Genomic DNA, 18,132 nt, shown 5'->3' with positions numbered 1-18,132 from the left:
TGTTCGTTCTGGATCAAGGAGAGAGTAACTGTACCTGGCATTTGAGGCCTGAGAGCTTCACCCTCGCCTGAAAACTATTCACCCATTAAGGGGTCTGGGTTCCAAAGACCCAAAGCTTGTGGGAGTTTGGAATGGGTGTTTGTTTGGTTTTTGGTGGCCTGTGCTTGTAGGTTTTCTTTCTACTGTCCATGGTGTGTAAAGACAGAAGACATTTTAGAATCTCTTTGAGTTGTTGTTAGTACTGCAATCATTTGCTTTAAGCTTGTACCACTTCGTTTTTTTCAGGGTATGCTTTGGTTCCTGCGAGGTAAAAGGCTGCTGTGTGTGTGGTGTTATGGTGAGGTAGTAAAGGTTGGTGTTGCAGAGATGGTGCATGTGCTACAAAAATTGGGTCCCCCCCACTGCCAACCCCAGCTCTGGTCCCAGAGTCCAGAATTTGCATAAACCTGCCTGCTTACCTGTGACTAAGAATTTGGAAGTTGTGTCCCACAGCTGCTGTTCCAGTGTGCAATCTGCAAAATTTCCTTGCCGTTTGAGCCGTAAGGAGCATTTTACCCATCTATGGAGTTGTTTACAAGTTTTAGGGTGGAAATGAGATACCAGCCCAGCAGTTTATGTATGTCTAAAAAGTGCCTTTAATCATTAATGACTTTTTATCTGTGGTATAGGTGCAAATATGTGTTCAAACTATAAAAGCTCTATTTTTTAATCTAGGGAGATACATAAAGCTTGCATTTACAGATTTCACAAAAAAACTGTGCTAACAAAATACAAACATCCTTTTTCAATTTCTCTCATTTCACTATGCTTTGGAACCCACGTCCCTTGCCTAACGAGATTTATGTAGGTTCAGGTGAGTTCCAAAATCACGAACTGCTAAGTACTGTTCTACTGTCCTTGATTTATATCACCAGAATAACTGCACTTTATTACCCCTGCCCTAATAAGAAAGAGACTGGGGATCCCACAGCAGCCAAAATGACCCTTTGGACAGGCACCCCCATCATGCAATCTGGGGTGGGTGGAACCATGCAAATGACATCAGCCTCAAAAGGCCTTTACAACAGATCACCAACAGATGGCAGGGTAGAGTGTATTCTCACCCTGCTTACATCCTCCCCCCCAGCCAAGAATTGGTGGTCCTGATAAATCACATTCCTTATTATACCAACTCATTGGTATTGAATGCGAAGTTATGGTTAGCAAGAGTAGCCACCCACCTCTGCCTTGTAGCATCCAGCTTAGCTCTTGTTAACACATAAGTCAGTGGATTGTTCTCTGTCCACACCTGAAACTAAGCACAACACAATTAGTCTTGAAATTTCTCAGTGATGGCCTATTTCAATACCAAGAACTGCTGCTGGTGAATGGGATAGTGAGTTTCGCTATCAGACAGTCCTCAGCTGACAAAGCCTACAGATTTACATTTCCTTCCACTTCCTGGTACGGGACTGCTCCCAGACCCTCCAAACTGGCATCAGCATGCAGGATAAACGGTTTGTTTGGGTTAACAAGGATTAGGACTTGCACATGAATCAGGCAAATAATTATTTCCCGTAAAGCCCTGTCACTTCTCTCATCCCACCATGTCCCAAATGGAGAAGAGAGGAGCCCCTCCCCTGTCCCAGGCCAGGAACACCAGATTGGAGAGGGTGTTCATGACTCAGTCCAGGTCTGCTAGTACTGCAAAGGAGAAGGTTTCCTTTCTCAGTCCAGGTCAACTAGAATTGTTGTTGCAGTGAGGGAGAGATGTCTTTCATCTGGTTCTTTGATGCTTTGGTGAGAGAAGACAAACAGAGATGTTTTCTTCCTCTACAGCTAAAATCACACACTTCTTCTCTGCTTTTTGCTCTACCTTGATTTCTCTCTTCCATCTAAATTTTGTTTTTCCTGGCCTCATTCCAGAGCATTCACAGCCAATTCTCTATCCTAACTCTGAGTCCTCTACTGCACCCTGAATATCTCATTCTAACCCCACCCCAGAGTCTGCACCCCCAGAGCCAGTGCCTTCATCCCTCTGCACTCCAACTCTCTGTCCCATGTAGCCTGATGTAGGGTGTACTAATAATATTAATGTGGATAATTTGATGAAAATTTAATTGATTAGCTTACATTTAATTTAATTTAATTGAGTTACAAAGTTACAGTTGCATTACTGCTATTCAAAAGATGCATATGGAATTATATGCAACAAAGTTTTGATTAATATACTCACAGCCTTCCTTGATAACCTGGTGGTAAGAGACACAGGACCAGCCTTGCAGTTCAGGTTTCTCAATTCTTAAGTGAAAGATGCAGTACTTAGAAAAAGCTAGTGTTACTTAGGGTTTACTTGAATATGTTAAACTTAAAATCAAAACCTAATAAACAAAGAATAACAACTTAGGGAAACCGAACTTAGCCTAGTTCCCTTGAAACTTAAAGTTTAAGAACGAGTACAGCCTACTGATAGTACATAGAGAGAGAGTGGAGGAAGTAAGTCAGAATGATAGAGCGAAGTGCTCTAGCAAGGTGGGTTACCTCTTTCATAGGGCAGAAGGGCCGGAAATTCTTCCTCGTATGCCCAAATTTCATTCCTCACCCACAAAACATTAGGGTACATTTACTTTATACACTAGTATGTTTGTGCTTGTTGATGACATGTAAATATGCACATAAGTTACCTTGTAGTGTACCTGTTAAATCTGTGGGTACAACACTGAAAAAAACCCTATGCCATTCTCCATTGTCGATTGGTCTAAGTAAAGGTCTTGGACAGGCATGGGTACTTATCTATTTAAGTAACATGATAAAGGTTGATTTTCCTCTCTGAGTAAAAGGTCACAATATAGATATGCTAACTTTGCCTTAGCTTAACATACAGGATATGGCCTGTAGGTTCTCGTAAGTCGTGTGTCTCAGTCCCCTAATCATTTTTATTGCACTTTGCTGGACTCTCTCCAGTTTGTCCACATCCCTTCTCATGTGGGTCCCAACCCCAAAAGTACTCACATTTCACCCCATTGGCCCCAAAATGCCAGCTTTTAATATGTAAATAGGGTGCTGCCATGGTCAAGTCACTCCCGAGCTATCCAGCGGAGCCTGCTGGCAGACACCAAGGTGAAAATTAGCCAGGATGTCACTCAGTCAAATCCCTGTGCTCCCCGCAGGTGGTATCGGAAAGTTCCAAGATTGGTCATTTCCCTTTCTCTCATCAGCTTCAGGCCCCAGGTTTACAAATGCACAAACCAGTTGGGATTCTCCCCTGGCCTCAGGGTGTGAGGCTGCTCTGAGGGGATGGACTTGCACACTTGGGATATTAGTACAAAGATACAATTTCAATTTCTCTTAGAGAAATTGGAGGGCAATTTATATTTGGTAAAAATCTTATTTAGTGAAAGGAAAGCTGCAGTGACAGCCCGGTTACTGGGGTGCAAAACACCTTCCTCCTGGGAGAAACAAGAAGTTAGAATTAGAAATTTACATAGTTTGTTCCAGTGTTGGTACAGGTTTAATTTTGCTTCTGTGTAGGTTTGTTTCAGGCTGTGACCATTTTGGTTTATTGGGGTGTTTTAGTTTTTTTAGTTGGAATGGAGCTTTTAATTGACATTTTCTGGATTTGAATGTCTGACCTGCAACACCAGTTTTGACATAGTTCAGCATATTTTATAGATTTGACCAGTATTCAAGGATTCAGTTCCTTTACAGGAGGTTTTAGTGGTCATGCTTATTTATTTGATGTTATTTTATCATTCTGCTGTAGCACACTTTTTTGATAAAATGTTGAAATTATTAATTTTCAGCATTTGTTAGTTTTTATTTTTGCAAACAAAGTTTTTCTTAATTTTCAGGTTTTAAATTAAGCCTTGTTTTTGGTTTCAATTTTCATTTAGGTTTTGGTTACTGATGGAATCTTTAAGAAAACTTTGGATTCAGTACTAAAATTTGGACAGATTTAGAATATTTAAAGTAAACCCTGTTTATTATTTTATTTTAATAAAGTTTGTGTTGCTGTAAACCCAAGCCCAGGGGAGAGGAGATGAGCCTGGCCTTTAACTGAGAAGGAGCAGAGGCACGGCCCCCGTGAAGGGTGGGGCCAGGTGATGGGGGGCACAGTCCCCCAATTTTTTTTGTCTAGCCCATCTCAGTCCCCCACTAAAGGAGAAGAGTCTGATGCCACCCCTGCTGGTCACTGGGTGTCACTGCTGCTCCATGGGAAACATGCTCTGTGCCTTAGCCAGATTGGTGGGAAACACACTCTGTGCCTTATCGTGATTGGTCCGTGGGTGTCACTGCTCATAGAAGGCAGACACATGCTGTGCATTATGCCACCTGACCAGTGGGTGTCACTGCTGTATCAAGGGAAACACCTTCTGTGCATTACCCTGAATGACCACGAGGTGTCACTGCTGCTCCAAGGGAAACACCTTCTGTTCATTACTCTGACTGCCCACTGGGTGTCACTGCTGCTCCAAGGGAGACATAAGAACGGCCAGACTGGTTCAGATGCAAAGTCCATCTAGCCCAGTATCCTCCTGTCTTCTGACAGTGGCCAGTGTCAGGTGCCCCAGAGGGAATGAACAGAGCAGGGAATCATCAAGTGATCCATCCCCTGTTGCCCATTCCCAGCTTCTGGCAAACAGAGGCTACAGGCACCATCCCAGCCCACCCTGGCTAATAGCCCTTGATGGATCTATCCACCATAAACTTATCTAGTTCTTTTTTGAACCCTGTTATAGTCTTGGCCTTCAAACATGCTCTTGCAAGGAGTTCCACAGGTTAACTATGCAACTGCCCTGAGTTTACACCCCGTCCCCTGGCCAGGTTGTATATGGAAAAGAGGATGAGGATGAGGAGAGCCATGATGTGTCTGTCAGTGGCTGGTGCATCAGTTTCCTCTAGCCAGCAGTGCTGCAGGCTCCTTTGGTCTGTGCCTATGCAACTGTGTCTGGGGAAGGGGGAGTAGAGGTTCATGCTTCCTAGCCCCACGCCCCATCCCCAGCAGCTGGAGAATCCATGCCAAATTTAACCCTGGCAGCTGGGCCGGGATTAGCCTGGGCTGGGGTAGGGCTGGGGAGGAATTGGGAGGGAGACAGACACACCTGCTGTGAGGGAAGATCCTCCCATTCCCTGTCAACCCCCTTCACTCATTGCAGCATAGCACCCCCTAGCATTTCTTTTCTCTGTCATGGGAGCTGTCTACTGCTTGCTTCTCACTTAGCATCATCTCTCCCCACCCTGGGGCACTGGCATTGCGCATCCTGTGCAAATAGGCAGGCCCCGGTGTGCCCCATGGCACTACCCTGCAATTGTGGGGGCAACTCTTGGATGGAGCCATATCAAAATATGGGGGTGGGCAAGGCTGGGGACCAGGACTCTTGGGTTCTCCCCTCAAATGTGGGAGGGGAGTGGAGGTTAGAGGGTAGAGGGGGGGAGGCGCAGGGCTGGGATCCAGGGATACTGCTTTTTCTGGTTTTCTCCACCTCCTGCAGCTGCCTCGGTCCTTTCAGTGTGTTTCTTGTTCCAAATTCATTTGCTGACTTGTGTAACTCACCCCAGAGGTGGCTGCATTTCAGTGTTGAGTGAGGCACCCTTGGCTGCATCACCACCTAACCGTGCCTCTCTCCCGCTTCGGGTGACCCTGCAGCACTCAAGCAAATATCCATAAGATCATGGGGCACTTTGAGCACTTGGCAGGCAGGGGCCAGGCGCCCAGCCCTCCCTCCAGTGAATGGGACCCAGCACACTTTACTTTTTACAGGGATTAAAAAGGGGCAAAGGGGGGCAAATCAGAGGAGGGGGTGGCCAGGGTCTGAGCAGGGGGTGGAAATTGACTGGTCGGAGGGTCAAGCAGCTGGAGGCACAGTTAGGAGAGGGGCTGAAGGGAAAAGTCAGGGAGGGGGGGAAGAGAAAGAGTTAAGCCCAGAAGGAGGCGCTGCCAGAGGGTTAAACCCTGGCACAGGCAGGGGCCGAGGGGTAACAGTTATCCCGGTGGGCTGAGACTCCAGTGTTTGCAAACATGGGTGGGGGGAGCAGAGGGCTTTTTTATTTCCCCTCTCACAGGCAGCACCTCTCAGCATGGGCTTCCCAGGGCTGGACTCTTAAAGGCACAGGCATCCCACTGCCTAGACACTGCAGCTCCTCTCTGATGTAACCTACTCAGGTGCTGCAGTAGGAGACTCAATTCAGTGAAACTGGGCATTCCCTATACGCCCCCCAGCCAGGGGGCTGTGCACCCCCTTCCCCGAATTTCCCCAACACCCTCTCCCTCGGTGGTCAGGTAGTTACATGCAGCGCTGACAATGTTGGTTCCATTGGTTGCAAATTTGAATGGAAATTGAAACGTTAACACACACTTTAAAAGCAGATATAACGTATGAAAACTACTTGTACCTGAGAAAGTAAAATAGGTTTGGAAAGTCTGGACAAAGCCGGGTTTCCTCACCCAGCTGTTGTGTTTGCTGACAATGTCGGTGCATTGGCTTCAGCAGTGTTGGCCAACCTTAGAATTTCAAATGATGATTTGTAAGCGAGGTGTGAATGAGCTCCCCCCTGGCAGCTAGTGATGACCAGAGTTGGGAGGAGGCTTTGGGACCAGACTGTATTTACATGAACTCACCTACTCTGCCGATGTATCCAGCGGACAGAGCTGGGCTGCCTCTGCTCTAGGTGCCCGGAGAAGGGAAGGTGTGTGGGGCTCCAGCCTGGGACTCTTCATCCCTCCTGCCAAGCCCTGACTATTAATCCCAGCCCTGGCACTCCTTTCTTCAAGCACCATGTGGGCCAGAGGAAAAGTGTGGTAGGAAGCAAAAGGGCCAAGCTTGTGAACATCAGGTGCAGCAGCAAGAATAGCAGCTATCAGAGTAGCAAGTTCTAGAGCCCTAACCCATTGTGGCCACCCCAGCCAAAGACCTGGCTCTAGGAGGTGTGAGTCACCCAGCAGGAGGGGAAAGATTCACTCATACAAAGCTGGAGACAGGGAAGTTGAGCTCTGGGGCTTTACCACAAACATGGGTGGCAAGTTTGTAGAAATTTTGGTGGTACCCAGAACCTGCCCCCAACTCCACCCCCCAAACTCCTCCCCCACCTGCCTAAGGCTCTGGGAGGGGGTTTGGGGGGGACATCTGGGGTGCAGATCCGGGGCTGGGGATTAGGGTGCAGGAGGGGTGCAGGGTGCAGGCTTTGGGATGGAGTTTGGGTGCTCGGTGCAGGCTCCAGGCTGGGGCAGGGGGTGGGGTTGTAGGAAGGGGTGAGAGGTGCAGGCTCTGGGAGGGAGTTTGGGATAGGAGGGAGTGCAGGGCTGAGGATGAGGGATTCATGATGCAGGAGGGGGCTCAGGGCTGGGGCTGAGAGATGAGGGGTTCATGGCTAGGGCAGAGGGTTGGGGTGTGGTGTGAGGCTGAAGATGGGGGGTTCATGCTGCAGGGGGGCTCAGGGCAGCCTGCCTTGCCATTAGTGGTGGGCAGGCACTAGGACCCTGGGGCAGCAGACAGCAGTTCTGCCCAAATACCTCTACTCCAGCAGCAGGAGCAGGCAGGCCCATGCTGCTTTTTGTCAGGCAGGGACACAGCGCAGCAGAGGGAGGGGTGCCAGGCAGGGGCCAGGGCCAGGGGAAGAGACCCAGCTCCAAATATTGCTGGAGCAGGGCCCCCAGCCCTGAATATTCCTGGAGCCCGAGCACCACAAATGTATATAACCTGCCGCCTATGACCACAAGCCGACACAAAGTCCCACTGAGATTTGAACTCAGATTACAGGATTCAGAGTCCTCAGTGTTGCCCATTACACCATGGGACCAGCTTAAGCTGCCTTCTCTGCACATCGGTGACCCTCATGGGGCTGGCTTGTGTAAGGGGGCTCTTGGCCCTTTACTAAAACTTAGTGTGTGTGGGGGGGAGTTGGTTGGCTAGTTCCCAGCACCAATAGAAGGGGGAAGGATCAATGGGAAATCAGGACCCTGAGACTGACAGTCCCCAGGGACAATGGGGAGAGGCCAAAGCTCCAAGTTAGCTGCACTGACAGGCCAGGCAGTGTAATGAGAGAGTCACCAGGCCAGGGGGTCCCATCCTCCATGTGAGCTGGAACTGCCTGGGTGAGAGTGGGGCAGAGCTAAGGAGAGAGCAGGAGCCCGAGCAGAGCTGTGCAGGTGTAGTGCCAGAAACTGCTGCATGTAGGAATTTGCAACCTGTAGCAGTTACTGATACCTGAGGTTGTTCTTATTTGCTGACTTGTCCTAACTGGCTAAAACTTGACAGTGGTTTCTCTAGCAAAGGCCAGTCCCTGTCCCCTTGGTCCAGACATCCTCCTTCATATCAGGCTAGGGTGACCAGATGTCAAAGATGAAATATTGGGACGCGGGGTGCGGAGCAAAAAAAAAGGCAGAGGGCCCCCCCGCCGCCAAGCGGAAGTGGCACAACCCCATCTCCAACCAACTCTTGGCTCCAACCCCCGCTACACCCCCAGCTCCCCCATCCCCTCGCTCCTGGGCCCAGCCTGGGCTCCAAGCTCTGCAGCCGAGCCATGATCTGGGCCCCTCCTGCAGCTTCCGGGCAGGGGGTGAATCAGGCAGCTCCTGGCAGGAGCGTGTGCGCCCCACGTGTGTCTCCACCCCCTGCCCACCTGGGCCCTGCCTGCTCCGTGCTGCCCCCAGCCCCAGTGCGCTGCCCAGCAGGCTGCAGGGCTGGAGCAGCTTCCGTGCTGCGCTCCCGGCCATGGCCAGGGCCTGTGTGCAAACCTGCGGGGGAGGGGCGCTGCCTTCCCTCTCCAGGTCTGCAAGGGGAATGTGAAGCGGCTGTTCCTGCGGGGGTGGGGCGCTGGGTTCCCTCCCAGCTCTGCGAGGGGACTGGGCAGCGGCCGTTCCTGGGCGGGCGGGGCGCTGGGGGCCCTCCCCAGCTATGCCAGGGGACTGGGGAGTGGCCGTTCCAGTGGGGGTGGGGTGCTGGCTTCCCTCCCCAGCTCAATCAGGCGACTGGGGAGCGGCCGTTCCAGCGGGGGCGGGGCACTGGGTTCCTCTCCCAGCTCTGAGAGGGGACTGGGACGCAGTCTTTCCTGCTGGGGCGGGGTGCTGGCTTCCCTCCCCAGCTCTGGAAGGTGCCTGGGGAGTAACGGTTCGAGTGGGCTTGGGGTGTTGCCTTCCTTCCCCAGCTCTGGGAGGGGCCTGCGGAGTGGCGGCTCTAGTAAGGGTCGGGCGCTGGCTTCCCTCCCCAGCTCTGGGAGGGGTGTGGGGTGTGGCCGCTCGAGCGGGGGCAGGGCGCTGGCTTCCCTCCCCAGCTGTGGGAGGGGCCTGGGGAGTGGCGGTTCGAGTGGGGGCAGGCAGCGAGCTCCTTGCTTTGGTCACAGCCTCAGAGCCAGCGTGAGCCCCCTCTCCGGTGTGCAGGGGGGGTGGGGAGCATCCCTCCCTCCCACTCAGCCCCAGGGGGCTGGTTACAGGTAGGCAGGTATCCTGAGCCCAGCAGCCCCTCCCCCCTGCCAGCCAGGTTATTTGCATTTTCACTGACCATTTCCGTCTTACCCAATTGGTTCCCTGGATTTGAATTCAAATCCTCGGCCGTTACAGGAGCAGGGCCTGGATCCTGTCCCAAAGAGACACTGTCACCTCCCAACAGGGCTTCCCAGCCAATATCCTGGAGAACCTCAACAACCAGCCAGCCAGACCCCTCCTGGGTCTGCACAGGGATCCAGGCCATATGCAGGACGAGGGGCTTCACCCTGGGGACCTTCACCCAGGTCCCACAGCCCCTCAGCATCTGCAGCTGCACCACCACAGTTCTCTCTGTCCCAGGGTCTTGCCACCTCATGCATGTTTCCCCACTGACCCCTGGGCAGCCCCCTATGTCTATCTGCTCCACCATCCCCAGTCCATGCTGCTGCTTTTTCTCCTGCAGCTTTTCCTCAGGCTCTTGCTCTCACGATCCTGTCGCACTCTCAGGCTCTGCTCCCATCCCATACGTCTCCGATCCCCTGATGGGGAACCCGATCGTGAAAACCATCATCTGTTTGGAGACCAGACTCTCGGGGATGCCTGGCTGCTGCTCCAGCTGCTCCCAGATCCTTTTGTAGCCCCATCTGGGACAGGAATCTGCTCCTCAGACGTGTCCTTCTCCTGCCACTCACGATTAACTGTGCCTTGGTGAACTTCCCCGTGCGTAACCCTCTCTTTGTGCGCAGGATCACAATGTCCTTCTCAAGGAGATGGTGATAGGCCATCACTTCACCGTTCCCAAGTGGCTCTGGACTCACAGGCCTGTGTGCTCTTGGCTCCCCCGTGGTTTCCAGGAAGAACCCCTGGTGTGCCAGCCCTTCTCGTGGTCACCACCTCTTTGCCAGGGTTGAGCTGCTGACTCCTCCACCCCTGGGACTGCTCCTGCCATCCCCAGGGGAACCCAGCTACTGCAAAAATCCTCTCTCCCAGGGCAGAGCGGCAAGCTCATCCGCCCCGAGACTGTCCGCTGCACTCCTCAGGGGGACCCTGTTACTCCAACAGTCCTTCTCGCTGGTCACACACTCCCAGAGGTTAACCGCTCCCTGAAACCATCCCTCTCTGAGCCTTCAACACGCCTGGTTCTCATTATCCCTCCTTTGTTTTACTGCTCCCCAGTCACTTACTGCAAGCAGCGCCATTCACATGGTGCAGTACATCCCACCTCTGCCACCAGTTGTCACAGAGACCCTGGGCGATGCCCTGGAACTGCTCCCCACAAAACCAGTCAGGACTTTGAGGAGCCTCCTCTCCCTTGGAGCAGAAGTTTTTAGGGAAAGAAGCTCACAAGTCTTTACCTCCTGGGTCCTTGGAGCATTCAGCATCCTCTGACCCTCCGTGTGCTTCCCACAGTGAGTCCACCCAGGCAGGGTCCATTTTGGGGGTATCAAGGTTCTTTCCCCACTTTGAACTTTAGTGTCCAAAAAGTGGGGACCTGCATGATCACTTTTAATCTCAATTACCAGCTTAAATTTGGTACGCTGCCACCAGCCAAAAATACAGTGTTTGGCACACTTCCTGTTCCCCCAAAACCTTCCCTGGGGAACCCGAGACCGAAACCCCTTGGATCTGAACACAAGGAGAAATTAGCCTTCTCCCCTCTCTTTTTCTGCCCAGATTTTCCCCTCTCTGGGTTACCCTGAGAGGCTACACTGATCCAAACTCCTTGGATCTTAAAACAAAGAGGAATTAACCTTCCCCCCATCTTTTCCCCCCCCCCAATCTCTGATGTGTTCAGACCCAATCCCCTTGAGTCTTTAAACAAGGAAAAAAACAATCATGTTCTTAAAAAAGAAAGCTTTTAATTAAAGAAAGAAAAGGTAAAAATTATCTCTGTAAAATCAGGATGGAAAATGTTTTACAGGGTATTCAGATTTATATAGCCTAGAGGGACCTCCCTGCCCCCTTAGCCTGAGATTCAAAGTTACAGCAAACAGAGGTAAAAATCCTTCCAGCAAAAGACACATTTACAAGTAAAGAAAACAAACATAAGATTGATCCACATTTCCTGGCTATTCTTACTACTTTGAAACATGAGAGACTGATTCAGAAAGATTGGAGAAAACCTGGTTGCACGTCTGGTCCCTCTTAGCCCCAAGAGCAAACAAAGAACAAAACAAACAGCACAACAAAGACTTTCCTCCACCGAGATTTGAAAGTATCTTGTCCCCAGATTGGTCCTCTGGTCAGGTGTCAGCCAGGTTCACTGAGCTTCTTAACCCTTTACAGGTTCCTGCCACTGCTGGAATGGCGGCCCCACAGTCCCCTTGCAGAGCTGGGGAGGGAACCCAGAGCCCCGTCCCCACAGGAACGGCCGTTCCCCAGTCCCCTGGCAGAGCTGGGGAGGGAAGGCAGCACCCCACCCACGCAGCAACGGCCGCTCCCCATTCCCCTCGCAGAGCTGGGGAGGGAACCTAGCGTGCTGCCCCCTCAGGAACGGCAGCTCCCCAGTCCCCTCGGAGAGGTGGGGAGAGAAGGCAGTGCCCCGCCCCCGCAGGAATGGCCGCTCCCCATTTCTCTCAAAGAGCTGGGGAGGGAACCCAGCGCCCCGCCCCCAACTGGAATGGCCTCTCCCCAATCCCCTCGCAGATCTCGGGAGGGAACGCAGTGCACGTCCCCGCGGGAGCGGCAGCCCCACAGACCCCTCACAGAGCTGGGGAGGGTAGGCAGCACCCCGCCCCCGCAGGAACCACCACTCCTCATTCACCTCGCAGAGCTGGGAAGGGAACCCAGCGCCCACACCCAGCAGAAACGGCCTCTCCACAGTCCCCTGGCAGAGCTGGGGAGGGAAGGCAGAGCCCAGCCCCCGCAGGAACGGCCGCTCCCCAGTCCCCTCGCAGAGCCAGGGAGGGAAGGAAGTGCCCTACCCCCGCTGGAACGGCTGCTCCCACGTCCCCATGCAGAGCTGGGGAGGGAACTCAACACCCTACTCCCGCAGGACAGACTGCGTCCCAGTACCCTAACAGAGCTGGGAGGGGAACCCAGCGCCCCACCCCCGCAGGAACGGCTGCACCCCATTCCCCTCACAGAGGTGGGGAGGGAACCCAGCGCCCCGCCCCTGCTGGAACGGCTGCTCCTGTCACAGTTAAACTCAGGACTCACAGTTTCTCAGACCACTCTGTGTTATTAGCACAGCGCTCTGCTAATAACACCCAGATAATGTGAGCACCATGCAAGATACAAACTATCTTATTTAAACAGATAAAAGAGCGGGAATTAGACAAAGGGACAAAGAAAGCAAAACAGTAAAATTCACCTGGGGCACAGCGTGCATATCCTACTTCCTTACTAACTCTTATCCATCTAAGGCTAATACTTCACCAATTGCCCTTGAACGGTGCAATTGTTCTATGTTAATGTCTGTATTCCTGACACCTGGATTGCAGCATTCCAACAATTTTGCTTAAAGGTACAGACAGCATTTCTTTAATCCTTTCTATTTTCACAATATAATTCATTCTACTTTCACAGAAACATGCTCTGTGCATTACCCAGCTTGGTGGGAAACACACTCTGTGCATTACGGTGACTGGTTCGTGGGTGTCACTGCTCGTAGAGGGCAGACACATGCTGTGCATTACGTCACCTGATCACTGGGTGTCGCTGCTGTATCAAGGGAAACACCTTCTGTGCATTACCCTGAATGACCACGAGGTGTCACTGCTGCTCCAAGGGTAACATACTCTGTGCATTACTCTGACTGCCCACTAGGTGTCACTGCTGCGCCAAGGGAGACATAAGAACGGCCAGACTGGTTCAGACACAAAGTCCATCTAGCCCAGTATCCTCCTGTCTTCTGACAGTGGCCAGTGCCAGGTGCCCCAGAGGGAATGAACAGAGCAGGGAATCATCAAGTGATCCATCCCCTATTGCCCATTCCCAGCTTCTGGCAAACAGAGGCTACAGGCACCATCCCTGCCCACCCTGGCTAATAGCTCTTGATAGTTCTATCCACCATAAACATTTCTAGTTCTTTTTTGAACCCTGTTATAGTCTTGGCCTTCACAACATGCTCTTGCAAGGAGTTCCACACGTTAACTATGCAACTGCCCTGAGTTTACCCCTCCTCCCGTCCCCAAGTTGTATATAGAAAAGAGGATGAGGATGAGGAGAGCCATGATGTGTCTGTCACTGGCTGGTGCCTCAGTTTCCTCTAGACAGCAGTGCTGCAGGCTCCTTTGGTCAGTGCCCATGCAACCGTGTCTGGGGAAGGGGGAGTAGAGGCTTATGCTTCCCAGCCCCAGACCCCATCCCCAGCAGCTGGGGAATCCAGGCCAAATATAACCCTGGTAGCTGGACCGGGATTAGCCTGGGCTGGGGTAGGGCTGGGGAAGAATTGGGAGGGAGACAGACACACCTGCTGTGAGGGAAGATCCTCCCATTCCCTGCCAACCTCCTTCACTCCTTGCAGCACAGCACCTCCTAGCATTTCTTTCTCTGTCATGGGAGCTGTCTGCTGACTGCTTCTCCCTTAGCATCATCTCTCCCCCTCCGGAGCACTGGCATCGCCCGTCCTGTGCAAACAGGCAGCCCCCGGTGTGCCCCATGGCACTGCCCTACAATTGTGGGGGCAGCTGTTGAATGGAGCCATATCGAAATATGGGGGTGGGCAAGGCTGGGGACCAGGACTCCTGGGTTCTCCCCTCACATGTCGGAGGGGAGTGGAGGTTAGGGGGTAGAGTGGGGGAGGGGCAGGGCTGGGATCCAGGGATACTGCTTTTTCTGGTTTTCTCCACCTCCTGCAGCAGGTCCTCTCAGTGCATTTCTTGTTCCAAATTCATTTGCTGACTTGTGTAACTCACCCCAGAAGTGGCTGCATCTCAGTGTTGGGTGAGGCACCCTTGGCTGCATCACCTCCTAACTGCGTCTCTCTCCCCCTTCAGGTGACCCTGCAGCACTCGGCAAACATCCACAAGATCATAGGGCACTTTGAGCATTGGGCAGGCAGGGGCCAGGCGCCCAGCCCTCCCTCCAGAGAATGGGACCCAGCACCCCCTACTTTTTACAGGGATTAAAAAGAGGCAAAGGAGGGTAAATCAGAGGAGTGGGTGGCCAGGTTCTGAGCAGGGGGTGGAAATTGACTGGTCGGGGGGTCATGCAGTGGAGGCAGAGTTAGGAGAGGGACTGAAGGGCAAAGTCAGGGAGGGGGGAAGGAGCCAGAGTTAAGCCCAGAGGGAGGCGCTGCCAGAGGGTTAAACCCTGGTACAGGCAGGGGCAGAGGGGTAACAGTTATCCTGGTGGGCTGAGACTCCAGTGTTTGCAAACATGGATGGGGGGAGTAGAGGGCTTTTTTATTTCCCCTCTCACAGGCAGTACCTCTCAGCATGGGCTTTCTAGGGCTGGGCTCTTAAAGGCACAGGCATCCCACTGCCTAGACACTGCAGCTCCTCTCTGATGTAACCTACTGAGGTGCTGCAGTAGGAGACTCAATTCAGTGAAACTGGGCATTCCTTATATGCCCCCCAGCCAGGGGGTTGTGCACCCCCTTCCCTGAATTTCCCCAACACCCCCTCCCTCAGTTGTCAGGTAGTTACATGCAGCGCTGCCAATGTTGCTTCCATTGGTTGCAAATTTGAATGGAAATTGAAACGTTAACACACACTTTAAAAGCAGATACAATGTATGAAAACTACTTGTACCTGAGAAAGTAAAATAGGTTTAGAAAGTCTGGACAAAGCCGGGTTTCCTCACCCAGCTGTTGTGTTTGCTGACAATGTCGGTGCTTTGGCTTCGGCAGTGTTGGCCAACCTTAGAATTTCAAATCATAATTTGTAAGCGAGGTGTGAATGAGCTCTCCCCTGGCAGCTACTGATGACCAGGGTTGGGAGGAGGCTTTGGGACCAGACTGTGGGCTTGTCTACATCAGAAAGTTGCAGCGCTGGTGAGGGAGTTACAGCGCTGCAACTTTGAAGGTGTACACATCTGCAGGGCACCACCAGCGCTGCAACTCCCTGTTTGCAGCGCTGGCCGTACTCCCGTTTTGTCTCGGGTGTAGAGGATCCAGCGCTGGTGATCCAGCGCTGGTAATCCAATGTAGACACTTACCAGCGCTTTTCTTGACCTCCGTGGAAGGAGGAAGCCTCTGGTAATCAAGCTGGTCTCCTTTCCCGGTTTGCTCTCTCGTTCCCGGAGCCCAGAGCAAGCAGGTCTCCTTCCCTGCGGTTTGCTGGGTGGCTCCGGGAACGCGAGAGCAAACCGCGGAGCGGGTCTCCTTTCCCGGTTTGCTCTCTCGTTCCCGGAGCCCCGAGCAAGCAGGTCTCCTTCCCTGCGGTTTGCTGGGTGGCTCCGGGAACGAGAGAGCAAACCGCGGCGAAGCGGGTCTCCTTTCCCGGTTTGCTCTCTCGTTCCCGGAGCCCCGAGCAAGCAGGTCTCCTTCCCTGCGGTTTGCTGGGTGGCTCCGGGAACGAGAGAGCAAACCGCGGCGAAGCGGGTCTCCTTTCCCGGTTTGCTCTCTCGTTCCCGGAGCCCCGAGCAAGCAGGTCTCCTTCCCTGCGGTTTGCTGGGTGGCTCCGGGAACGAGAGAGCAAACCGCGGCGAAGCGGGTCTCCTTTCCCGGTTTGCTCTCTCGTTCCCGGAGCCCCGAGCAAGCAGGTCTCCTTCCCTGCGGTTTGCTGGGTGGCTCCGGGAACGAGAGAGCAAACCGCGGCGAAGCGGGTCTCCTTTCCCGGTTTGCTCTCTCGTTCCCGGAGCCCCGAGCAAGCAGGTCTCCTTCCCTGCGGTTTGCTGGGTGGCTCCGGGAACGAGAGAGCAAACCGCGGCGAAGCGGGTCTCCTTTCCCGGTTTGCTCTCTCGTTCCCGGAGCCCCGAGCAAGCAGGTCTCCTTCCCTGCGGTTTGCTGGGTGGCTCCGGGAACGAGAGAGCAAACCGCGGCGAAGCGGGTCTCCTTTCCCGGTTTGCTCTCTCGTTCCCGGAGCCCCGAGCAAGCAGGTCTCCTTCCCTGCGGTTTGCTGGGTGGCTCCGGGAACGAGAGAGCAAACCGCGGCGAAGCGGGTCTCCTTTCCCGGTTTGCTCTCTCGTTCCCGGAGCCCCGAGCAAGCAGGTCTCCTTCCCTGCGGTTTGCTGGGTGGCTCCGGGAACGAGAGAGCAAACCGCGGCGAAGCGGGTCTCCTTTCCCGGTTTGCTCTCTCGTTCCCGGAGCCCCGAGCAAGCAGGTCTCCTTCCCTGCGGTTTGCTGGGTGGCTCCGGGAACGAGAGAGCAAACCGCGGCGAAGCGGGTCTCCTTTCCCGGTTTGCTCTCGCGTTCCCGGAACCCCCCTTGAAGCCGCCCAACAGCGCTGCAGTGTGGCCACATCTAACACCACTTGCAGCGCTGGTTGCTGTAAGTGTGGCCACTCTGCAGCGCTGGCCCTATACAGCTGTACTAATACAGCTGTAACAACCAGCGCTGCAAAACTTTAGATGTAGACATGGCCTCTATTTACATGAACTCACCTACTCTGCTGAGGTATCCAGCGGACAGAGCTGGGCTGCCTCTGCTCTAGGTGCATGGAGGAGGGAAGGTGTGTGGGGCTCCAGCCTGGGACTCTTCCTCCCTCCTGCCAAGCCCTGACTATTAATCCCAGCCCTGTCACTCCTTTCTTCAAGCGCCATGTGGGCCAGAGGAAAAGTGTGCTAGGAAGCACAAGGGCCAAGCTTGTGAACATCAGGTGCAGCAGCAAGAATCCCAACTATCAGGGTAGCAAGTTATAGAGCCCTAACCCATTGTGGCCACCCCAGCCAAAGACCTGGCTCTAGGAGGTGTAAGTCACCCAGCAGGAGGGGAAAGATTCATTCTTACACAGCTGGAGACAGGGAAATTGAGCTCTGGGGCTTTACCACAAGCATGGGTGGCAAGTTTGTAGAAATTTTGGTGGTGCCCAGAACCCACCCCCCAACTCTGCGCCCCAAACTCCACCCCCACTTGCCTAAGGCTCTGGGAAAGGGTGTGGGGGGGAGGTCTGGGGATTAGGGTGCAGGAGGGGTGCAGGCTTTGGGATGGAGTTTGGGTGCTGGGTGTAGGCTCCAGGCTGGGGCAGGGGGTGGGGTTGTAGGAAGGGATGAGAGGTGCAGGCTCTGGGAAGGAGGAGGGCGTGCACCCTCTGGGAGGGAGTTTGGGGATAGGAGGGAGTGCAGGGCTGAGGGGTTCATGATGCAGGAGGGGGTTCAGGGCGAAGGATCAGGGTGCAGAGGGATTAGGGTTGGGGCTGAGGGCAGCCTGCCTTGCCATTAGTGGTGGGTGGGCACTAGGACCCCAGCGGAAGCAGACAGCAGTTCTGCCCAGAATCCCTCTACTCCAGCAGCAGGAGCAGGCAGGGGACAGGCGCACACTGCTTTTCGTCAGGTAGGAACGCACCGCGGCAGCGGGGGACATGGCAGACAGGGGCCAGGCACAATCCAGGCAGGGCCAGGGGAAAAGACCCATTTCCAAATATTGCTGGAGCAGGGCCCCCAGCCCTGAATATTCCTGGAGCCCGAGCACCGCAAATGTATATAACCTGTCGCCTATGATCACAAGCCAACACAAGGTCACACTGAGATTTGAACTCATATTACAGGATTCAGAGTCCTGAGTGCTGCCCATTACACCATGGGACCAGCTTGTGCTGCCTTCTCTGCACATCGGTGACCCTCATGGGGCTGGCTTGTGTAAGGGGGCTCTTGGCCCTTTACTAAAACTTAGTGTGTGTGTGGGGGGG

At 53.5% G+C, this 18,132-nt stretch overlaps 2 protein-coding genes across 2 annotated transcripts in view; one reads left to right on the top strand and one right to left on the bottom strand.

The window, feature by feature from the left end:
• The window catches only part of LOC127041337 (translation initiation factor IF-2-like), a 126,328-nt gene extending 109,497 nt beyond the window's left edge, over positions 1-16,831 (bottom strand). Inside the window, exon 1 of the mRNA XM_050935572.1 lies at positions 15,299-16,831. Coding sequence (XP_050791529.1) covers positions 15,348-16,748 — 1,401 coding nt within the window. The 5' untranslated portion in view covers positions 16,749-16,831 and the 3' untranslated portion in view covers positions 15,299-15,347. The remainder of the gene's footprint in view (positions 1-15,298) is intronic.
• The window catches only part of LOC127041343 (zinc finger protein 551-like), an 804,136-nt gene that overhangs the window by 764,968 nt on the left and 21,036 nt on the right, over positions 1-18,132 (top strand). The window lies entirely within an intron of this gene.

The sequence above is a fragment of the Gopherus flavomarginatus genome (assembly GCF_025201925.1).
Source record: "Gopherus flavomarginatus isolate rGopFla2 chromosome 13 unlocalized genomic scaffold, rGopFla2.mat.asm SUPER_13_unloc_2, whole genome shotgun sequence".
Taxonomy (NCBI): domain Eukaryota; kingdom Metazoa; phylum Chordata; order Testudines; family Testudinidae; genus Gopherus; species Gopherus flavomarginatus.
Note: the sequence above shows the minus strand (reverse complement) of the source record. Positions and strands in the feature narration are given on the sequence as shown.